General features: G+C 35.9%; 1 protein-coding gene across 1 annotated transcript; it reads left to right on the top strand.

Moving 5' to 3' along the window:
• Positions 1–3,352: 3,352 nt before the first annotated feature.
• Positions 3,353–22,390, top strand: Csn2 (casein beta). Its single transcript, XM_021210326.1, has 7 exons — positions 3,353–3,403; positions 4,132–4,158; positions 4,286–4,306; positions 5,253–5,276; positions 5,358–5,402; positions 6,532–7,050; positions 22,319–22,390. The coding sequence occupies exons 1-7, from the start codon at positions 3,353–3,355 to the stop codon at positions 22,388–22,390; spliced, it is 759 nt and encodes a 252-aa protein (XP_021065985.1).
• The last annotated feature ends 1,860 nt before the right edge of the window (positions 22,391–24,250 follow it).

Here is a 24,250-nt window from a genome sequence, read left to right as displayed (position 1 = left end):
TATATATATATATATAATGTATATATATATATATATATATATACATTAAAGAAAGTGATGGAGTTTCAATGGCACTGGCATCCTGTTATATCATGTATTTTGATCATATTCACTCTCCAAGTCCCTTTCAAATCCCTTATTTGTTGCTAGCTACCTTCCTTTCCCTACATCGTCTCCATTCCAATTTCACAGTTAACTCACCATTTCCAGTCTAATTTCTGCTCCTTCCTTGATATTTTTTCATGACAGAGTTTCTCTGTAGCAAGGTCATCTGTTTGGGTGGGCACTGAACTCACAGAATTCTGCCTGCCTCTGCATCCCACATGCTGGGATTAAAGGCCTGCAGCACTATACCCAGCTCTTGTTTTCCTGTCATGATTTGTAGTACATCTGACATTTCAATCACCCAGACAGGCATAGACTATTCATTCACTTCCCTAACTTCTTCTACTGCCCATTTTAATGACACCATCCTTTTTGTCATTCCAGTTCCTTATCAAAATCTCCCTACTTAAAGTCATTTAAAAATCTTTCGTAGACTGCAATAACTTTGTATAATCACATCCTTTAACTGATCACTGGGTTTATATTGTCATAATGTTTCAAAATCCCAAATATTTTACAATACTTTTTTATTTTAAATATTTTCAGGTTTTTAGTGATTAATGTTAATAAAATTGGTGAAATTCATAAGCATTTATGATTTGATTCTATCAAATATCTACCACAGTAGCTTAAATGGTTCCTCAAAGATGTCATATTGTGCCACTTATTGATCTCAAATTTCTACTTATTCTTTATCATCTAAATAAAGTAACAAACTCATCAGTACATTTGTCAAATATGTATAATTTCTCTACTAGACATATTAAATTGTATACATTGAAACAAAAATGCTACATTTAAATTTGATATTTTCTCACAATATAATCCTAGAAGAGTTAAAGCATGGGCCATGGAACTTAACACGTGACCAAATAAAAATCAGCTATAGTGAGACAAACATGGGGTGGGTATAATTTACTATTAAATATAACAAGACTAAGCAAGGTATTCAGCCATATAGTGTCTTCATTTCCTAAATTTTGATAATGAGAAAAAAAGAGCAACTTCAAATTGTTTTACAAAAAAAAGACAAGATAATGATTATAATGTATTTAGTGGTTGTTACAAGGTGCATTAAAAAGATAAAAGTCTGTAATCACTATTATTAAAAATATTAATGTTTGCTAAGTAAATAAATTTCTATGCCTATTTTCAATAAATGATCAGGAAGAAAGAGAGAGACAGAAAGAGAGAGAGAGAAAGAGAGAGACAAAGAGAAAGAGAGACAGAGACAGAGAGAGACACACCCAGAGACATAGAGAGAGAAAGAGAGAAATGCCTTTATTGGTGTTGGTAAAACCCTGAATCCTTATATACTTTAGCAAAGAATTAGGTTTATCCTCAACCCACTTGCAGACTTTTTCTTACAGATTCATAGCTTTACCTTTTATACAAACCTTATAGATTCCTTTTCTGATTTCTTCTATTACTATGTAAAATATATTCCTCATGCATACTGAACATTAGTTTAATGTATTTACTTTTTTTTCCAAATCTGGTGAATGTGAACAATCAAGGGTTTGCTACACATGACTAGGGTATCTTAGCATTATTGAGTTCTTAGTGCTCAGGTTAAGATGAAATCCTGGTCTCTGTAATGTTTTGTGTATTTTTGATGTTTCCATATCATTGCTGCATAACTGAGGTTAAAGCCCCCCCCCCCACTTGACTGGAGGAACATGCAGTTATTTTAAGTTATTGGACAATTGCCTTTCCTGGGAAAGTTCCTTAACCAGCTTGTGAATTGCTGCCTTGTTTAATGTACCCCAGAATTTCTTGGTAAAGACAATAGAAAGAAACCATTTTCTAATCACGTGGACTTCTTGGAATTGAAGGGACTTTTTGAATATCTTACAAACCACAAAATTAGCATGTCATTAAGTGCAGTATATATACAGTCACAGAGTCTGATAGGACATCATCCTTTCAGCTTTACCTCCTCTCTTGTCCTCCACTAAAGGTAAGAACTTCAGACGTAAGTTTGAAATATTACTTACATTATTTCAAATACATACTAGATGATATTATAGAAAGAATAGATTTACTTAAAATACAGCTTTTAAAAATTAGGTATTTAAAAAAGGATGAGATTATTTAAAAGGATGGCCTTTTAAAAGGCAGAAATGCCTAGAAAAATTTGGTACAAATTGTAATGACAACTGGCTTCATAAAATTGGAAAAATGTAGTAAAAAAACACAAAGCCAGTGACTATTATGAAGGGGAGACTAAGAATTGTCTCCTAAGTAAGCTATCTTATTTGATTTGATGTATTTTAGTAATATAATACCCTCAAATTATATCATGTAAAATATATATTTATTATACAGCTGTTAGATTTATTATATAGCCATTACATGTTTATAAACAAGAAGATTGTAGCCATAAAATCCAGGGACTTGGAATTCTCGATCTAACTCATAGTACTACAAGAAGTATTAGAAACCATGTGGAAAATAGATACAGTCTTAAAAAATAAATTCTAGAACAGTCAGAACTGACTTAGAAGCAGTAATCATGGAAGTACAATGAATAGAAAGAACTGTTGCTTAGAGCATTCCACATATCAGTAAAGTTCTCGTTTAAAATTGGTGTAAAAAATTCCCAGGATTAAATATAAGAACTGCAGTGGGAATCTCCCTGCATATAAAATATACAAAGGCACAACTTTCTTTTAAGCTAGGATGATTTAATTATATAGAAACCCATGGAGGGGGATTTAGACAAGGAAGAGTTAATAATCAATAATACAACATCCCTCATAAAATCCAAAAAAAAAAAACACTTCTTTTCATTCATAGGATAAATTTCTATCTTCAAGTAGTGGATATAATGCTTTATAAATTTAAATTTTGATTTTTCATGCTGTGATAACTTACAAGCAACAAAACAGTTAATACACATTGTCTACCAATTCTCTCTAGAAGTGAGGCTCCATAGTGCTGAGATATTAATATTTTGTTCACTCTCTGGTCACCTATAAGTGCTCAAGAGTTTTCAATAAAGGGATTGTGAAATGTTTTGGTAGTTATGAGCTTTTCACAGCTTTTGTAAGGCACACATACAACTGTTAACCAAAGAGAGTTAACACAAAAGGCTGGAGAGAGTTGTGAGCTGAAGCCCACTGTGGCTGCAGCTGAAGACTGAGTGTTGTGTTTAGTAATAGTATTTAAGGACCAGAGTAGATCTTGACTTGTTAACTGACTAATCTGTTACTAATTCTTCACTTCATTCACAGGATTGACAGCCATGAAGGTCTTCATCCTTGCCTGCCTTGTGGCACTTGCTATTGCAAGAGAGGTATGTAAAGAAGATGTAAAGAAGAATCTGCTTCCTTACACACAATAGCAGCAGTGAACTCTTAATTTGTAGTCAGCTGGAGAGTTTGGAATCTGTTTATTTAATCACTACTTCTTTGGGAATCACACATTGTCTCAAAGTTCCTGTAGGGTCTCCAAGCTGGAACAAATGCTTACTGTATTACAGCATCACAAATTTTCTAACAACGACAAAAACAAAAACAAAAATAAAAAGTGAAACAAGGCAATAGAAGTTCATCGAATAAAAATGACTTCGCAAAAGTAGACTCACGTGTTCAGCACATGTGCAGCTTGGGGTATCTCATTCTGATGATAAAGTGCCTGCATCTCTTTAGATGAGTAGCAGGTCATGTTTTACTGTGCCTCTCCAAAGAAATATTCAGAGGAGGAAACATAATCAAGAATTGTGGCCATGCTATGAGTAGAGTCATAGGCATAATAAAAAAGTGGAAATTAGTGGAAATTAAAGTAACTTTTGCCAGTCATCAAAGATTATGTACACATTGATATAATATAGTAATGTACCAATACAAATTTGTTAAAATATCAAAGATTGTAAATATAAGTTTTCAAGATTATGAAAGCCATATATCTTTTTATAATTTCTGAAAGAGGTAAAAGACATGAAAATCAAATGGAAAGTATGTCTAGTAACAAAGTAGATATAGTAACTAATAATGTATTTTGACCGTTTGTTTCCTTTTACAGACGAATACATTTACTGTATCCTCTGAGGTAAGAGTTTATAGAGACAAATTTCTCACTCTAAAATTACTACATTTTTAATGATCTTGAAGTCCTAATTGGATATATAATTTAACATATGTATATATATTTTGTTTGTTTGTTTGTTTGTTTACAGACTGATAGTATTTCCAGTGAGGTAAGGCAATTGTCTCTCAGAGACAGTATATGTCATCTTTCTGTTGAGTTAAATCATGTTACTCAGACTCTAATATATCCCTTACACTATGTTAGGGGCAGAAAAGTATCTGGATAGCTTCATGTTCTAATCACCATTTGTTTCTTATTTGAAATGTCATCACTACCTCTTTAACCTCTCTTTGCTTTAGAAGCTCACAATCTTATTCACTACCTTGAGCTTTCCCTAATCTGAACTGGATTATTAATATTCACTGTGTGCCTTCTGACACTCATTGGCTAGGAACTATAATCCCAACTAAAGACAGTTGTCAATAGAAATGACATGCTTACTCTATAGTAGGTAGACTGGCTTGCAGAAGGACATATTTGGTTATAAAAGTTGTCATTTACACGATTAAGAATCAACAGGATTCAATGAAATACTAAATTTACCTGAGAGTATCACATGAAATGCTTATCATTCTTTTACCATGAAATACTTATCATGTGTTTATTATTTTCTCTACACACTGCTGCAAATACCTCAGAGGAAGTATTCATTTCTCATGGTTTATTTGAAGCCTAGCATAGTAGCAAGTGATCTCATAGTGACTACTATAATATGTTGTCATTAGTCTGTATTTTCAATTATGTTTGTGTGTTTTGATTTAAGAATGGCATTTAAAGTTCACTTGTAGACAGAAAGAATTAGCATTGTTTAGATATCTCTTTGTATACTTTGTTCACTAATTTATTTTTCTCTCTTGACTGCACTCACTTTTCTTGTATACAGTAGGCTTATACAATGTGTTTTAAATAATTTAAATATGAGTTTCATCAAGTTTCCCATTGTATATTATATTAACGACCTGCTAATATAACCTATTAAATACCTTAATTATCAATGTGTATTGAAAAATACGACTTATTCACTAAAACTAAATGTTCTTTTTTCTTTTCTGCAGGAATCTGTTGAACATATCAATGAGGTAAACCCATTGAATTTTACTTCCATGCTTTATTTTTGAAGGTGAAAAGTTTGAGATTTTTAATGTATTGTTTATTTCTAGCAGAAACTTCAGAAGGTGAATCTCATGGGACAGCTGCAGGCAGAGGTAAACTGCTCATCAAGAATTTATGTCTAGAAAGCTCATGGGGGCATCAATACATTTTTTCCCCATCATGACTGCAGTTACTAGTGGTATTATCTATGTTTAATAATGAACATAAGCTTCTCTCCAGTAGAAATCATGTTCCTTTTACTTTCTAAGCAAACGTGTCTGTGAAAAGACACGCCGACCACTTGGCACTGAACTGACCAACTACCAGATGAAGAATCTTGCTGATTAGTCTCTTTGTAGTATATTTACGTTATTCCTAGGCCAGAAACATTCCTAAGAATTTCTCATGCATGGAGTTAACTCTACTTTCAGTAGAGTCAATGGCTTTTGCACAGATTTTGTTTAATGATAGCATTTATATATTTTGTCTACCTGGCCTTAAGGACATTTTTAGTCCACAAAAAAGAGGAGTGAGATATGGAACAACTGAATGCAACACTGCTTAAGCTGTGATGCAATGTAGCAGAGCACGCCTTCAAATTAATGGTTGTCAGAATAGCATCACATTCCACTAGCATACCACACTTCTAGCCATACACTCAGTGGAGTATACTGGAATGTAATAGTGTAACATAGTTCCCTCTCCCCCAGTCAATTGACTTGGGATAAAGTGAAACTATTTTGAAAAATCTTGAATATCAATTTTATTTTACCCTGTAATTCATCCATAAGTAGAATAGGTAAGGAGAAATTTCTTAAGAACTCTTTACTTATTTTCTTCATGTGACCCTAGACAATGCTTTCTTACTTTGTGTATCTTAAAAAAAAAGAAAAGAAAAGAAAAGAAAAAAAGAAAGAAAGAAAGAAAGAAAGAAAGAAAGAAAGAAAGAAAAAAAGAAAAAAAAGAAAAAAGAAAAGCCTTAATCTGTGCCCCAAGATTGCCTAGAACTTACCTTTTATTTCAGGGTGTTCTCAAAGTTATAGCAATCCTCCTGCATCAGACTTCAACCTGCTAGATTTACAGCCATTAATCACCATATTCACCTAGGTCAAGGTAGATTTTTAAGCAAATGAAGGTTTTTGTAGTTGTTCGTTCCTTTGCTTATCATTGGGTAAAAGATTATTAATCAATCAAGAATGTCGACTTTGCTGAATTGTGGACTAATGGTTCTTTTCTTTCTAGGATGTGCTCCAGGCTAAATTTTACCCCAGCATCCAGTCACAGCCCCAGGCCTTTCCATATGCTCAGGCTCAAACCATCTCTTGCAATCCCCTCCCACAAAACATCCAGCCTATTGCTCAGCCCCCTGTGGTGCCATCTCTTGGGCCTGTCATTTCTCCTGAACTGGAATCCTTCCTTAAAGCTAAAGCCACCGTTCTTTCCAAGCACCAGCAGATGCCCTTCTTTAACTCTGAAACTGCCCACAGCCTCTTAGGCTCTCAAATCCCCAGCCTTGCCGGTCTTGCTAATGTGCACCTTCCTCAGTCTCTGGTCCAGCTCCTGGCCCAGGCTTTTCCTCAGACTCCCCTGGTTTCTGCTCAGACCCAGCTGTCTCTTCCTCAGTCCAAAGTTCTGTACCTTCTGCAGCAAGTAGCACCCTTCCTTCCAGAAAACATGTCTGTCCAGGACCGTCTGCAGTACCTAGAATTTCTGCTTAACCCCACAGTCCAATCACCTGGCACTCAACTTCATTCCGTTTCTGTAAGTTCACATTTTCTTCCTTTTAATTCCCCTCAGAATGTATATATGGTGACAATAACAGAGGAAACAAGAGCTCTAGATTGAAAGAATACATACATGGCTCATTAATAAATAGATGATTCATAGGGTTAGCTATAAAACAAAATCACCTACAGATCTTCATTTAAACCTAATTCCCAGTGCCTACTGCCTAGTTACAGATTCCGGTATAACTGGTTATCTAGGTAAAAGAATTGCATGTTGACATCAGATAATTACAAGAACAATGATTTAATTGGTAGATTTGGAATTCTGACTTAACAGAATATAAAACTCGACTAAACCACAATTAAATCTGTCAATCTTCTTAGATTGTGGTAAAGAGTTTTCTTCTGTAGAGATCTAAAGTTTGTTTGAGCTTATATATTATTCACATAATGCTGTTTATTTGTACTTTTGACTATATGTATATGGAGTCAAAAGATTGCAGCGTTTCACTTGCTAAATGGAACACACTTTAGGCAAGTGTTAGACTAAGAGGGAAAATGTTTGTTTATTTATTTATTTATTTATTTATTTGTATGTTTGTATTTAAGGTCTAAGAGGATTTCCAGGTTATTTTCTCCTCCTTATGTTTTTTTTTGGTAAGTTTTTGGAAACTAAAGAGCAGAATGATAAGTTTTATATTTTATATCTTTTTATATTTCATTCTCCTATATAGACACAGCAGAATAGCAAATTTCATCAAAGTATTCACTTACTACTCTGGTTTCACTGGTTGACTGACTGCTTCTTACCAACATGACACTGGACTAAATTTATATTTCAAGGGATTTTCACTTTATTTGTTTGCCACTGGTACAGCTCTGTCTCTTTCCAAAAGCTTTTATCTTAACATCCTATGTTATCATGCTGTGAACAAAAGCAGAAATGAAGTTTTTCTATATTTTATGTGGATATATTTTTCTTTTGTTTACAGGTCAATTTTTATTTCAATGTGTACTGTAGGTCTCATAAATTTTATATTTACTGCATTTAAAATTGTTCTTTCATTCCTGAGTCAAAAATAAGATACCCAGTCCAGGTATTTAGAGGTTCTACAGGGCAGACAATATAGCTTTGGGATTCTAAACCATAAAACCTTTCAGCACTGAAGGAAGATTACATATTCTGCAACCATTTCTTATGAGCTGATGTGACACTGAATAGGACTTTATATGTCTCCAAGGAGAGAACCAATAGAGCATGTTTGTAAAACAATTGGTTTTAATGGTGAGAGGCTAATTACTAAGACATAGCAACAGTTCTCAACCTGTTGGTTGGGACTCCTTTGGGGGGGTGAATAACTTTTTAACAGAGATAGCATTTCAGATATTTACATTACAATTTATAACAGAAGAAAATTACATTTGTGAAGCAACAATAAAATTAAAAAGTATTTAATTTTATGGTTGGGGGGTCACCAAAACATGAGGAACTGTATTAAAGGGAAAGTTAAGAATCACTGATTTAACACAACAGAACTAATTATACATCTTTCTTTCACAGAATTGACTGAAACTGGAAATGTACAAATCTTTCATCTTTGGATCATGCTACAAAAATGATATACTTCTGAATGACTACATGGAAAATGAAAATGTATTCTTTTATTTATTCTATGTATTATATGGCATTCATTTGAATTCGACCCATGGACTCTATATGCTTCTCAATTATATTACATGAATTTTATAAATGTTCAATATGGAGTTGAAAATGCAAGTCAATAATGTATACAAAATAGTTTGTGAAAAATTGGATTTACTATTGTTTCTTTGAGAACCTATTTCCTTTCCAGTCATTTCAATAAAATAATCCTTTAGGCATATTTAAGTTGTCTTGTCTTTATTATGATATTCTAAACTTTCTAAAGGCCATTCAGTTTTAACATAAGCTTATTATGGACATTGAAATTTATCATATAATTAACTAGTGGGGAGAGGTACAACAGTGTTACTTGTAACCAAAGGCTGGTGCCTGATAATCAAGAGTCTGAGTCCAGGCTGATCAACAAACTAAGTTCTGATAATCTGCTACCTAATGAGAACGTCTCTAAAACCCAAACAAAATAAAGCAAAGTAATTAAAAACCCAAAAGTGAAAGTTAAAACAAACAGATTCTTGATGACTGCATTATGAACATCTGAAAATCAAATGCAATGTTTTGAAATAATGTTTAGACAAATATCAAGTTGCAGAGAAAAAGTTAGGTTGATATATAGATTCCATTTTGTTCCTGGAAATCTTGGTTTAAACATATTTTCCTATGCAATTAATTACATCTGCAACTGACATTCATCAAAAAGGATCCTATACTGGGTAGTAAATTTTGTGGTCACTGTAGGAAAATAGTTTCAAATATGAGGTTTGTTGCATACCTCTGTCACACTGTAGCTAAGTGAGGCTTTTGGAAGTGGGTGTTTCTTCTCTCAGACTTCCAATTTTTACATTCATAAAGTACTACAACCTGGACTTCTAATTCTCTTTATACTAGATATCAGTACTCTACCACCATCAGAATGGTATTTGCTACAATTGCCCAGTAAAATAAGTTGTATTTGATGTTCTGATTACAATTGTCCCTGTCTATGTTGTGATGAACTGTCTCTCTCTCCTTCTATCACAACTTTTCATTTATACATTATTCATTTTATTTAAACATGTTTCAATATAGAGTTCATATACTGAATTTGTGCGGCAACTCACATCTAACAAGTAACCTTTCTTGTATCTCCATTGTTTCCCAAGCCTTACTATAAGTATGAATAAAGCCTTATTTGGGCTCAGTTGTCTCTCTTGAAAGGAAACCCTCTTTAATGTAGAACTTATAAGTTTCTCCCACTTTTTTTTTGGTTTATTCTCGACAGTTATTTCAATTATAAACCTACAGTATATTCTGTCACACAAATAGGAAACTTGGGAGTCATTATCAATTCACCCCTTTCTTCATCATTAATGTTGTATTTCAGTGTTATTCAAGATCCATGTCCTTTTAGAATCTCAGATTTTAACTTTATTTGAAAATCAAGTAACTGAAAATATAGTTGAGGTGGCATCATATTGATGTAGATTTGGTCTTTAATTCAACAGGACAGCTTTTCTTATGATACAAGGAGAAGAGGTTCAGAAGAGGAGGGCACATGGGTAAACATATGCTACAATGGCAGAAGAGAGCAAGATACTGGTACCAATGGAAAAGGAAAGGAAAATGCAGTTAACATCACAAGTTAATGAGAGATTTGGCATGCATGCCCTTAAATCTATCTCGTCAAGACTACATAGACATATTTGCACCTTATTTTGTAGTTCAGAAAATAAGTTTCTGATTTAAGCTGCTCTTTTTCTGCTTCTATGCTTGTTAGAGCCTTTGCATTTTGTCAGTATACCCAGGATCATATTTCAGCAGAGGAAACAGCTTTTATTTCTCTATTGCCCACTGTCTGCACTCTTATTTGTTTAGACTGATGGAGTATTGTCATCTTCTCCTTAACTATTATAATACCTTTCTGGATGACTTCTGTAGGTCTTCCCATTCTTTCTGTATTCCACCAGAACAATATATTCTACATGCATAGAATCCTTCAAACCATGTATTTGCTAGATAACCTTAGAATCAAACTTGCATCATTGATCTCATAATTGGTATGGAATACTGAACACACCTTGATTTAATAACTGTGTTTTCCTCTCCATGGTTGCATATAGAAGAGTATAGTAGTGAAAATATGGACTTAAAAATATGCTTACTAAGTTTGAATTGGAGTAGCATGTGCTTGCTTCCACATAACCTGCTTCTTTTACTTTATCTTTCTGTTCCAGTTTCCTCACCTTTAAAATGGATTTAACCTATTGTTTTTAAGGTCATGGTAATGACTTAAAAATCAGTACATAAAAAATCTAATAATTGGTCCACCACGGCAACATCTGACTGTTCCATCAGTAAACTTTTGAAGTGCATGAAGGGGCAGTTCTGTAGATCCAGTGCTGCAGGATCTCCATGACACATAGGATACCCAAGAGGTTTCCAGTAGGTCCCAGGATTGGTGGTGTAGCAGAAACCAGAGGTCTCAAACCACATAAAATGACATATTGCAATGATTATTCACAAGCAAAGATGTGTGGACAAAAGGATATAATGAGGTAGCCACAGAGGCACACTATAGCTTCCACAAAGAGATTTATTTTTTAATTTATTTCTTTTGTGGCAGTGGTTGCAAGAATGGAGGACTGGTGTGGAGGGTTGGGGGAGATGAGTACATGATATAAAATTCATAAAGGACCAGTAAAAGGTTAATAAAAAATCTAAGACTTCCAGGATTTGCTGATGTGAGATTATTTATTTCCTGTATTTTTGTAGGTATAGTTAATTAGCTCCTTGGGTTGGAGTTTTGCTTCTGGTAACTTCAGTAGGGTTAGATTTGAGGATGGATATTTTTTTAATTGATTTTATCACAAAGTATCTTGTTTTCTCCATCTACAGTAATTGAACATTTTGTTGGATTTAGGTATCTGTGGTCTCATAGAATAGTCCGGGCCCTTTAGGCTTTTAGAGTCTGTGGTGGTTTAAATATGCTTGGCCCAGGGACTGTCACTATTGGGAAGTGTGGCCTTGTTGGAGTAGGTGTGGCCTTGTTGGAGGAAGTGAGTCACCGTGGGGGTGGGCTTTGAAACCATCCTCCTAGCTGCCTGAGAGTCATGCTTGTCCTGTTTGCCTCTAGAACAAGATGCAGAACTCTCAGTTCCTCCAGTGCTTATCCTGCCTTGACTCTGCCATGCTTCCCACAATGATAAAAATAGACTGAACATCTGAACTTGTAAGCCAGCCTCAATTAAAGGTTGTCCTTTATAAGAGTTGCCTTGATCGTGGTGTCTCTTCACAGCAATGGAAACCCTAACTAAGACAGAAGTTGGTACAAGGGACTGTGGTATTGATGTAATAGGCCTGATGATACTATTCTTTGGAATAATGTTGATTTGGGGACTTTGAATGTGGAATACTTTAAGTGGTGCTTCATGGACTGTCCTAGTAGGAATATGGAGCTGAATCTGATTTGAACTGTGGAACCCTGGCTCTGGAAGTTTCAAAGAGAATGTGGCCTAGAGATTATGATTTTTAAGGTTTTGGTAAAGAATATTGCTCTTTTTTGCACTTATCTGAAGAGTCTATCTGAGGTGAAGAGACTCAGATTAATTGCATTGACAAAGGAAATCTCAGAAATGGCCAGCATAGCATTAATCTGTTTTAATCTCATGAAGAGTTGTTTGATCAAGCATAATATTAGAAAGAAAAAATAAAAAAAATGTATGTTTCAAATATTAAAGTGGCATCAAAGCCATGCCTGCTTGGACTCTGCCATGCTTCACTCTATGATGGTAATGGACTGAACCTGAAATCCAGCCCAAATTAAATGTTGTCTTTTATAGGAGTTGCCTTGGTCATAATGCCTATTTACAGCAATGGAAACCATTAAGACAGCCTGCAATGAAAACTTTGGTGTGGTTCTAACTATATAAAGGTCTGCTTTTATATATTACTTGGTGTTTTTCCCTTAAAGTTTTCATATTCTTTCTTTGTTTTGTATGTTATTATGTGAAGAGGATACTTCCTTTCCTGGTCCAATCTATTTGTTTTACTATAAGTTCTTGTACCTTTAAAGACATGTCCTTCTTCAGGTTAGGAAATTTTTCTTCTATGCTTTTGTTAAAAATATTTTATGGGGCTTAGAGCTGGAATTCTCCTACATCTTCTATTCCTATTCTTCTTCATTGGAGTTTGTTCCACCCACCAAATATATGTGTATGTGTATATATGTAAAGTATCTGGAGCTTTTCTTTATTCACTCAATGTGTGAATGTGGTTCTGTCTGTCTTTTTGCATGTATGTATGTATGTATGTATGTATGTATGTATGTATACGTGTATATATGTATGTTTATGAAGTTGTTGGAGCTGTTTCGGTTCATCCACTCAGTGTGAATGCATGGGTGTGATTTGTCGCTTTTTCTTCTTCCCTTCTTGCCTGCCCCCAAAGAATTTAAAGAGTTCTAAGAGTACAGAGGGTATATCACCAGTCACAAAAAATGCTGGTCCCAATGAGTCAAGTTTTATTCCTTCAGAGAAATGTTTACTGAATGATCAATCACTGACTCTATGCTCTCATCTCAATTTCCTCACCCATAGACATGTGATTTTGAAAAAAAAAAATGGAAATATAAAACTGAATAAAAGAATGGTGCCCGTCTAATTGGCTGTTGTCATGTAGAAGAATGCAAATAGATTATATCTGTTAGCTTGCACAAAGCTCAAGTCCAAGTGGATCAAAGACATGATGTAAAACCAGATTCAGTACATCTAATAGAAGAAAAACTGGAGAATAGCCTTGGATTCATCAGCACAGGAGGCAATTTCCTGAACAGAACACCAATAGCACAGGCACAAGAACAACAATTAATAAATGGGACCTCGTGAAACTGAAAAGCTCTGTAAGGCAAAGGATAGCATCAATAGGACAAATAGGTAGACTACAGATTGAGGAAAGTTTTTCACTAATTTCTCATTTGACAGAGGGATAATTTTCAAAACATATAAAGAAATTAAGAAACTAATCATTAACACAACAAATTACTTAATTAAAATGGGGTACAGATCTAAAAAGATAGTTCTCAACAGAAGAATCTCTAATGGTGAGAATCATAAAGTAATGGTCAACATCCTTAGCTATCAGAAAAAAGGCAAATCAAAACAACTCTGAGATTCTATCTCACACCAGAATACACATCAGAATAGCTAAGATCAAAGATATGAATGACAGCTCATGCTAGTGTGGATGTGGAGCAAAGGGAACACTCCTCCATTGCTGGTGGGAAAGCAGACTTGCACAGCCACATTGGAAATCAATATGGGTGTTTCTCATAAAATTGAGAATTGGATCTACCTCAAGATCCAGCTATGCCACTTCTTGGTATATACCCAAAGGATTCTTCACCACACCACAAGAATACTTGCTCAACTATGTACATAGCAGCTTTATTCATAAAAGTCAGAAACCAAAACAACCTAGATGTCCCTCAGCTGAAACATGGATAAAGAAAATGTGGTACATTTACACAATGGAATATTATTCAGCTATCAAAAACAAGGAAATCATAAAAAAAAAAAAATATGCAGGCAAATGGATTGAAAAGATCATCCTGAGTATACTGGCTGGTTTTGTGTGTCAACTTGTCACAAGCTGGAGTTATCTCAGAGAAAGGAGATTCCATTTCATGGAAATGCCTCCATGAGATCCAGCTGTAAGGCATTTTCTCAATTAGAGATCAAGAGGTGAGGGCCCATTGTGGCTGGTGCCATCCTTGGGCTAGTAGTCTTGGGTTCTATAAGAAAGCAAACTGAGCAAGCCAGTGAAAGCAAGCCAATGAGAAACATCCCTCCATGGCCTCTGCATCAGCTCCTGCTTCCTAACCCACGTTAGTTCCAGTCTTGACTTCCTTTAGTGATGAACAGCAATGTGGAAATGTAAGCTGAATAAACCCTTTCCTCCCTAACTTGCTTCATGGTCATTATGTTTGTCCAGGAATAGAAACCCTGACTCAGACACTGAGAGAGATAACCCAGACCCAGGAAGACAAGTATGGTATGCACTCACTTATAAGTGGACATTATCTATTAGTAAAAGATAATCATACAATATTCCACAGATCCAGAGAGGCTAAGTAACAAGGAGGGCTCAATGGGCAATGAATGGATCTCCCTGAGAAGATAGAGATATAATGGATTTTGCGGGTAGACCGTGGGAGGGTGGGGCAGAATGGATGAAGGGAGAGTACTCAGAGACTCTTGGAATTGGGGGACATTAATGGAATGATGTAGAACATTAGTGAAGTGGAAAAAATCCATGGATTCTATGAGATGACCCTAGAGAAATTTACTAGTAATGAGAGATACAGAGCCCAAATTTACCATCTTCTATAGCCAGACGAAGGTTCTATCAGTGGGACTAGAACATCAATCCATCTACCAAAACTTCTACCTACAACATGCCCTGCCTGCAAGATGTGTGTTAGGGCAGTGATGGCATAGAACTTTTATGAGTAGCCAACCCAAGACTGGTCGAACTTGAGGACCACACCAAGAGAAGCAGTCCACACCTAACACTTCCTGGATTGCTAGGAACCAGAGTTAAGAGAGCCCAAAGGTAAAAGGGGGTCAGTGAAGTGTTTCCTAATTATATTAAACTAGATTCATAGATTGGTGCCTAGCTCAGTTTTCATCAGAAGGGTATCATCCAGCAACTGATGGGAGTAGATGCAGAGACTTACAGCTAAATGCTAGGCATAGCCAGGGCAACCCCATAGAAGAAGGGGAGGAAGAATTATAGGAAGTAGAGTATTCAAGGGACACTAGGGGAACATAGCTCACAAAAATCAACTGGAGGCTCATGGGGACTCATAGAAATCAAGGAGTCTACATGGGTCTGAACTAAGACTTCTGCATATACCTTATGACTGTATAGTTTAGTGTTCTTGTGGGACTCCTAACAATGGGAGGAGGAGCTGCCTCTGATTCTTTCACATGTGCTTGGGACTCTTTTCTTCCTACTGGACTGCCTCATCCAGCCTTAATATGAGGGTTTGTGCTTTGTCTTATTGTAACTTGGTAGGACATGTGTGGTGAATATCCCTGAGAGGCCTACTTTGTTAATATTTTTTTTCTTTTATAAGAGTGAAGGAATAGGAGTGGATCTGAGGGACAAGGGAGGTAGGGGAAGCACTGGGAGGAAAGGAGGGTGGAGAAACTGTGGTCAGGATGTAATGTATTATAGAAAAGTAAAAGTTTAAAAAAATGACTTCCAGGGGCTATTATTGGAAATAGTGAGATTAGAAATCACTGATGGGAACCTCCTGGCCTGGAGAGAGGAGAGAGGAGAGAGAGAGAGATGGGTAGAGAGTAGGACTCTGGTATGCTTTGAAGACTGATGGTTTCCGGTTGTTCTGGTTCCCTAACTATACTGAAATGCCAATGATAACTTCTAAAATGTCCTAAAAACTTCCTCTCTCTGAGTGTAAAAAGCTATTGGCTAAGGAGATTAGCACCTGTAACCTAACAGCAGAAGATTAAGTAGTGTGGCCTTTGTTCTATCTCAGCAGGAACTGTGCAGCTTTAACTTTCAGCCTGCTAGTCAGGAGTCACAGGAAGAAAAAGGAACACTTTGAAAAGTGATTACATCATTACTAAGTTGTAAAATGTTTCCTATTAAAACTATCTAAGAAAAGGGAAAAGCAGAAAGATCCTAAGCGGGGCAAGGGAATTTTTTTATTCTCATCTCTTTGTCCTCAGTACTTATACATCTTTCAGAATACATGATCACATGGCAAAAAGTTCATCACAAGTTTTCACATAAAATTCAATCATAAATTGAATAAGAAGTTTATTACAGTGATTGTTTACATGCATATCTATTAGGAGTAATTATCTGGCTAAACATTCATCACCTGTCACAGCTCCACAGGTTCATTGAAAGTTAAAAACCATAAGTTATTAGTGAAGTTTTGTACAGCTAAACCATGTCAAGATTTCATCTTCTGCCCTAGCACCTATAATAAATTATTGGTTCCATTTTTATGACCTTTGGTTAATTATTTTACAACTTCTCCAAATGTTCTCTGAGTAGTAGAATGTCTGGTTACTATCTAACTGATGACACTTGGGAGAATGACAGAGTTCTCATTGCAGTTTTAACTATCACTAAAGGATCTAAGAATAAGATACACCTAATATCTAATAGCAATCCCACTATAAAAAAAAAGCTCAATAATCACTGACATACTTTTAGAAATTCTCATAGTATCACCATTAAGAATAAAGAAGTCATCTATTTGTATATATATATATATATATATATATATATATATATATATTCACTACAAGACAGTTTATCTTCATATATCTGAAGAGATCTGCTCAACCAGAGTGGGCTAATACCTAGTAATTGTTATATATGTTTATTCATAACAAGAAAACATATTAGTAGCAGGGATCTTTCCTAAAATGATTTTCTCCTGGACTTTGCTTATGGGACCAAACCTGTCATAGATTATATTCTGAGGCAGATCATCTCAGAAAGATCACCTGTTAGTTATTAGTTTGTCCTATGATGGCTCCTGACAAATCACTTTACCAATGAAATCAAATAAATAATAAGTTATTTTTTAAAGGTTTTATATTATATTAAAATAGACCTATATTATAAATAACATACATTTATATATCATATAATTATATAAAATATAAAAATATTATATTAAAATATAAAACATATTAAAATAGAAGAGGAAATTTTTTTTTAAAATAGGAGTGGAGAAAAGAAGGAGAGGGAAAGGAGGAGATAGGGAAGGCATACTAGTGTGTAATAAGATTTTTTTAATTTTAGAATTACTTTAATTCTTATAACTTTTTTTTACCAATTTTGTAATTTATGAAGAATAAGATATACCTAACATCTAGTCCATCACCCTTGACAGTGAAGTACAACACTCTGTCATTTATCCTAACTTAAAAGACTTATAAATCCATATGTTATGTCCTGGCTTAGCTTGTATACTATCTGAGAACTATCTTCTCAAATATATTTTCTCAATGTTAAATAGCCTGGGTTGGCTATGAAACTATAAGTAGTCTTTCAACCCCATCAGAAATCTGAGAATGAGCAACATTATCTGAAAGTATAGGAAGACTAATTCAGCTTCCAGAACTGAAACAAGTTGTAGGGACAGCTGCCTACCCATACAGCTCCAGTNAGTCAGGAAGTTGGAGCATCAGTCGTCAGCCTTCTGGCCCAGGATCATCTGACAGACCTTTGAAAAAACAGGAATTGTTAAGGACTAGCCTAGTCTGTCTCAGCAGAACTAAGCTGTCCTAATTCTCTCAAGAACGATACAGGTCTGCAGGAGATAGGCAATTTCTGCCCAGTGGCCACCTAGCCACAATGTACCACAATGTACCACCTCACCTGGAGATGCTCAGGTGCTTCTTTGAATCCACAAAAGGGGAGCTGCTAGGAGCAGATATGTCTCAACAACAAAAGAATAAATAACATTAAATGTCACATTCTGTGGATTTCTGACATTTTTGAAAACCAAATATCTATTTAAAGTAATCTGGACTGTTGTTCATTAACTACTCTCAGCTGTTTCTAGTTAAATTATCTGAAAACACCCTAACAATAAACTCAGAACCATGAATTTGCTATTTGGCCCTTAACTCACAGGCTTAAACATCTCAGATCAGTTTGTAATGAATTATAGAGGGACTGGTTCCAAGCCTTGTACTTTTAAAATTTTTGTATCAATAAAAGAAATTTATACTAATGATAACCTTGATTCTGTATCAAAATAAATTCTGTACCAAAATAAGAAATTATGACTTTAACTTAATAACTATTGTAAAGATTTCTACCAAATGAGATTATGGTTACACAATCAATTCTACCTATTTCCCTGTTCCAATTATGACCATTTCAACATTCCCCAGAAAGATAACAAGAATAACCACCTCTAGGCCCCCAAGTCCAGAGAACTGGGGCAATGTCTCTTCATAACTTCTTCAAGCTAAATATGGACGTTGAGATATCTTTGAAGGGAGTGGGAGGGGAGGAAGAGTAGGGAAAACTGCGGAGTTGGTTCGCCTTAAAAGGGCCACACCACTGATTGTTTTAGTCTCTGACGTCTGTATTCTGACTGAATCTGGCTGAAAGACCAAGAGGTCAAAAGTTCAAAATAGGTCAGTTCAGCATGTCAGCCGATGAGACTCAACAAGGCTGTATATTCTGTAATATACAAATCTCAAAACAAAGTTTTAGTATCATCAGGATAACTTTTTCGTTTGATTCTCTGGAATATAGTCCTCTGGGACTTCATCATATCTGATCCATATAATTCTGGAAGTTGTATAGACACTAATCACCTTGTCTAAAAGCACAAAGGCAAAACCTTTCTCCCAAATCAGCATATCCTTGGCCCAGTAACCAGAAAAACCTTTATTTTGACATCTCTCCCAGAGTGATAATATGGCCACAGAGCTCAGAATCACACCCATTTTGAAAATTAAAACAATCTAAAACAAATGAAGTAAACTAAGATACTATATGTGCCTATTCTTAGGCTTTTTCACATTCAAAGACTATGAATCAGTTATTTTGCAGACCTTGTTATACCATCTTCAAAACAATTGATTCACACTTCTATCTAAACCTGCTTAGAAGCAGGGAGCTTGTCAAACCAGGATTTTAACCCCAAATTCCTGTGGAACCCACATTAGAAATGAGTATTCTGTAAGACTTATTAGAGCATTATATCTTTATACGATCTTTAAAATAATTAATTCAAACTTTCACTAATATCTGCCTATAGGAAGGAAGCAGTTTTTACTTGTTAAACTCTGCCTAGAGTAGCCATCCTGTTATACCATCTAACTGTTCTGCTCTCTACCTGGAGCCACAGTCTGTTAGTCTATGTCTTTTTACTAGGGAATTAAGTCCACTGATGTTAAGAGATATTAAGGAAAAATGATTGTTGCTTCCTGTTATTTTTTATGTTATTTTTATGTTTCTGTGGCTATCTTCTTTTGGCTTTGTTGAAAGAAGTTTACATCCTTGCTTTTTCTAGGGTGTAGTTTCCCTACTTTTGTTGGTGTTTTCCATCTATTATCCTTTGTAGGGCTGGATTTGTGGAAAGATATTGTGTAAATTTGTTTTTGTAATGGAATATGTTGGTTTCTCTATGTTAATTAAGAGTTTTGTTGGGTATAGTATCCTGCGCTGGCATTTGTGTTTTCTTAGGGTTTCTAGGACATCTGCTCAGGATCTTCTAGCTTTCATAGTCTCTGTTAAGAAGTTTGATGTAATTCTGATAGGTCTGCCTTTATATGTTACTTGATATTTTACCTTACTGTTTTAATATTCTTTCTTTGTTTTGTGCAGTTCATGTTTTGACTATTATGTGACAGTAAGAATTTCTTTTCTGGTCTACTCTATTTGGAGTTCTGTAGGCTTCATGTATGTTTGCAGGCATCTCTTTCTTTAGTTTAGGGAAGTTTTCTTCTGTAATTTTGTTGAAGATATTTACTGGCCCTTTAAGTTGGGAATCTTCACTCTCTTCTATACCTATTNTNCTTAGGTTTGGTCTTCTTATTGTGTCCTGGATTTCCTGGATGTTTTGGGTTAGGAACTTTTTGCATTTTGCACTTTCTTTGATTGTTCTGTCAATGTTTTCTATGGTATCTTCTGCACCTGAGAATCTTTCTTCTATTTCTTATATTCTGTTGGTAATGCTTACATCTATGATTCCTGATCTCTTTCCTAAGTTTTATATCTCCAGGGTTGTCTCCCTTTGTGATATCTTTATTGACTGTATTTCCATTTTTAGATCCTGGATGGTTTTGTTCAATTCCTTCGCCTGTTTGTTTGTGTTTTCCTGTAATTCTTTAAGGGATTTTTGTGTTTCCTCTTTAAGGGCTTCTAGCTGTTTACCTGTGTTCTCCTGTATTTCTTTATTTTTCAAGCAATAAAAAGATGGTTTATTTAAAAAAAAAAAACAGCCTAACAAATCTTAATTTACATGATTTCAGAATCAACATGATCATAGCTGGAATGCTGTAGATGTCTGTATTTCTTTAAGGAAGTTAATTATGTCCTTCTTAAACTCCTCTATCATCATCATGAGATGTGATTTTTAAATCAGAGTCTTGCTTTTCAGGTGTGTTGGGGGTACCCAGGTCTCACTGGGGTGGGAGAACTAGGTTCTGATGATGCCCCATAACTTTAGTTCCTACTGCTTATGTTTGTGCCCTTGCCTTTGGTCATGTAGTTATCTCTGGCATTAACTGGTCTTTCTGTCTCTGACTGTGGCTTGACCCTCCTGCAAGTATGTGTATCAGTACTCCTGGGAGACCAGTTCTCTCCAGGAAGTATTTGGGTATGGAGAGCTGTGGCACAGGGTCAGCTCCAGGGTGCAGTCAGAAACTATAAGGATCCTGTCCCTGATTTTTCCTTGGTTCCTGCTACATTCTTTCCAGTAGTGACAAGTGCCAACAGGCCCTAAAAACCTGGGCGCTGTCCCAAGGCAAAAAGTTCAAGGAAACTCAGTCTCCTGGAATGGTGGCATTTTGTATAACGAATGCTCCAATATCCTTGCTTTAGTTGGAAAACAGATCCACGTGATTTCCCTTAATGCATAGCCATGTTAGATCCTAAACAGTCAGTCCTTGAGCTGACCCTGGGTCTAGGCAGCTAGTCACTTCCCTACATAGGAATTTACCAGTCTCTAGGAAGAAGGAAGTTTGTGATCTAAAGAGGAACCAGGGTAGATACTTAGAACCATAGGTAGTTGAGTTACACCCATACACAAGCATTACAATGGCCTAGGGGGAAGGTGGACTATAGCATCTATGGCAAGGGCATGAAGCCCTTACCCCCAGCTACTGACTTTGAGCTGACTTTAGGTGGAGCTGTTTTTGATCCCAGCTGTTGACATTGAGTGTTATCCCAGTTGGTTCCTGCTAGCCCTTCCAGGTTTGCATTCCTCTGTTTTGTGTAACTTCCTTATTTTAGTCTGATGGTCAATTTGACAATTTGCATTCAGATACCACACTCCCTTGTGTCTATGTCTGTTTGTCACCCCACATTTGCCAAATCCTCGCTCACCTGCAACCAGAGACCCGTTCCCCNCAGATCAGGGACCCCAGAAAAGTCCGTCTGCGGCAGGTTCCTGTGTCCTGATGGCTCTGGGCAGGTCCCTCTTGGGCTAGGAATGTGAGCAGAAGTCATGGTCTTATCTGTGCTCACAGGTGTGTAGGTACTCCTAGGAGACCAGCTTTCTCCCGGCAGTATTTGTGTATAGAGTATTGTGGCACAGGATCAGTTCTGGGCATAGACAGAAACCAGAAGGGTCAAAAATAAATTCTTAAAACAATAACTAAGACAAATAATTTATTTGTGGTTTAGCTTCATCAAAGAACTTAAAGTTCATTAGAAGAAGCCATTAAATACATGAAATGGCAAACAAAAGATGCAGAAAGATCATTCACAGTACTTACAATGCTGACATTTGAAATGCATAAAGAACCAAAATCAGATTAGTAAGACAACCATCACTATTATGTACAGCCTATGCCGTAGAATCGTTAATTTTGTTTGAATTGTCCAGTTATGTGACCAGTCTTAATGTTTGTTAATGTAATTTATTCTATTCAAGCCTCGGATACTTGAACAGACAGAACAAGAAAGAAATCTTGATGAGCAACTGATGCTTGAAGAAGGTGTTTAATGCTTCTAGTTCTCAAGTGAAAATGCAAATTCAAAGCAGCATACAATAACCAGGGGAGTTGAAGAATTATGTGGATTTCTGACATTTTTGGAAACCAAATATCTATGTAAAGTAATCTGGACTGTTGTCCATGAACCATTCTCAGCTATTTCTAATTAAATTATCTGAAAACACCCAAACAATAAACTCAGAACCAAGAATTTGCTATTTGGCCCTTAACTTACAGGCTTAAACATCCCAGATCAGTTTGTAATGAATTATGGAAATGGGGCACTCTCTTTTGTAGATTTTACTTTGAGAGATCAATAAATCCATTGCTCATTCCAGTGATGAAAATAATTAAAGGCTCTCTCTCCAGAAAATCCTGTATAAAAACAGCACAAACAAAACAACAACAACAAAAACTACAGTGATAAGAGAATTCTTAACAATGCTGACTTAAATGCAAATTGGCAAAGCAATTGCTACACTTCTGTTAGTGTTGTTTTAAAATTAATAATACTGTATTTTGTGACTAGTGGTCCCATTGTTAGGAATATGATATTAAAACTGTATCCAATAATTATTAAAACACAGTAAGGAAGAATTTGCTTAGAATCACTGCGATGGGTATAGTAACAATTGTAGGACCCCCTCTCAGGGACCCCCTCAGGTTCTCAGGTCACAGGATTCAGGGTGTCCCAAAGAAACATGATACGCAGACCTTCTTGATGCAAAAGCACAAGGCAGTTTAATGGCGGAGCTTCAGGCCAGTGCATATCTCCCGCAGGAGGCAGAGGCACCCACCATGAGACTCGAAAGCTAGGGGTTTTTAATGGGGTACGGGTCGGGTGGGGGGTTGGGGAGAATTGGCGCGGTTACATGTGATTGGCTCATTTGAACGTCAGCAAGGCGGTTACAAGTCAGCAGTATAGTACATGTGGGATTAGGGCGGCAGGAAATTCCAGGGGCCGGGACTATCAGGGTTGACACAGTATATCTGGGTAATGTATAACTTCAAACTGAGTCTTAACGAGCAGGGGGAAGGTGATGCTCTGCCAGGTGGCTGTAGAGTCAGCCAAGATAGCTCAGACCAGTTCCTGCATTCCTTTCTGGGCATGCCTGGGCAAATTTTAACCTTAAGTTTACATCAAAGGAACCCTTTATGTCTTACATTATTTGAACCTTAAATTCCCAGCCTCAGGCTTCTAAGCTCACAAAACAACAAAACAACTCTCTGGACATAAGTTACATGAATCCTAGCCCTTAAATTTCATTTCTCTTCACAATAACCATGGGATTTTGGCAAAGCTGAAAACTCAACCTCCATAGATGAAGGGTTATCTTCAGCAAAGGAGCATGGAGAGAGGCAGGAAGTATGAAGTTACTAAGAGAAAGTATCAGGGGTTAGGTTAAACAAACTAACGTGATACTGAAGACAAGCTAGAGCAAGCAGATATTATTTAGGGGAGTGAGACAAGGAACCAGATCAGATAATGAGAATAGGTAAGTAATTTTGGGATTGTTAGATTTTGTAAGAAGTGTTGTTTGCTAAAACTTGATTTTTCAAGTAAGTACATGGATGGGCTTATATGTATCAGAAGCCTGTCTAATGTATAATAAAATGAAAAATGTTTGTCAATAGACAAATATCCGTATGTGTTCAACTAAAAGATGCATCAGTGGTATGAGCAATGGATTTATTGATCTCTCAAAGTAAAATCTACAAAATAACGATTTAATAATCCTTTGGATAAATTGAGTACAAGGGAATGGAAAATTAGTCTATAACTGAAGTGAATGAACTCCTGCCACCTAGAATAATGTGAATGAATTGTATGTAAAAAACACATTTGTGGCTGTAACACAAATGCAGGATAG

Source organism: Mus pahari, chromosome 13, assembly GCF_900095145.1.
Source record: "Mus pahari chromosome 13, PAHARI_EIJ_v1.1, whole genome shotgun sequence".
Classification (NCBI taxonomy): domain Eukaryota; kingdom Metazoa; phylum Chordata; class Mammalia; order Rodentia; family Muridae; genus Mus; species Mus pahari.
This window is presented reverse-complemented; position numbering and strand designations above follow the sequence as displayed.

Excerpts from the sequence above, each read along its gene's own strand:
- Csn2 (XM_021210326.1), top strand. The coding sequence starts at position 3,353 with ATGAAGGTCTTCATCCTTGCCTGCCTTGTGGCACTTGCTATTGCAAGA. Across the intron at positions 4,159-4,285 it reads CATTTACTGTATCCTCTGAG|ACTGATAGTATTTCCAGTGA; the intron begins GTAAGAGTTTAT and ends GTTTGTTTACAG. Across the intron at positions 5,277-5,357 it reads CTGTTGAACATATCAATGAG|CAGAAACTTCAGAAGGTGAA; the intron begins GTAAACCCATTG and ends GTTTATTTCTAG.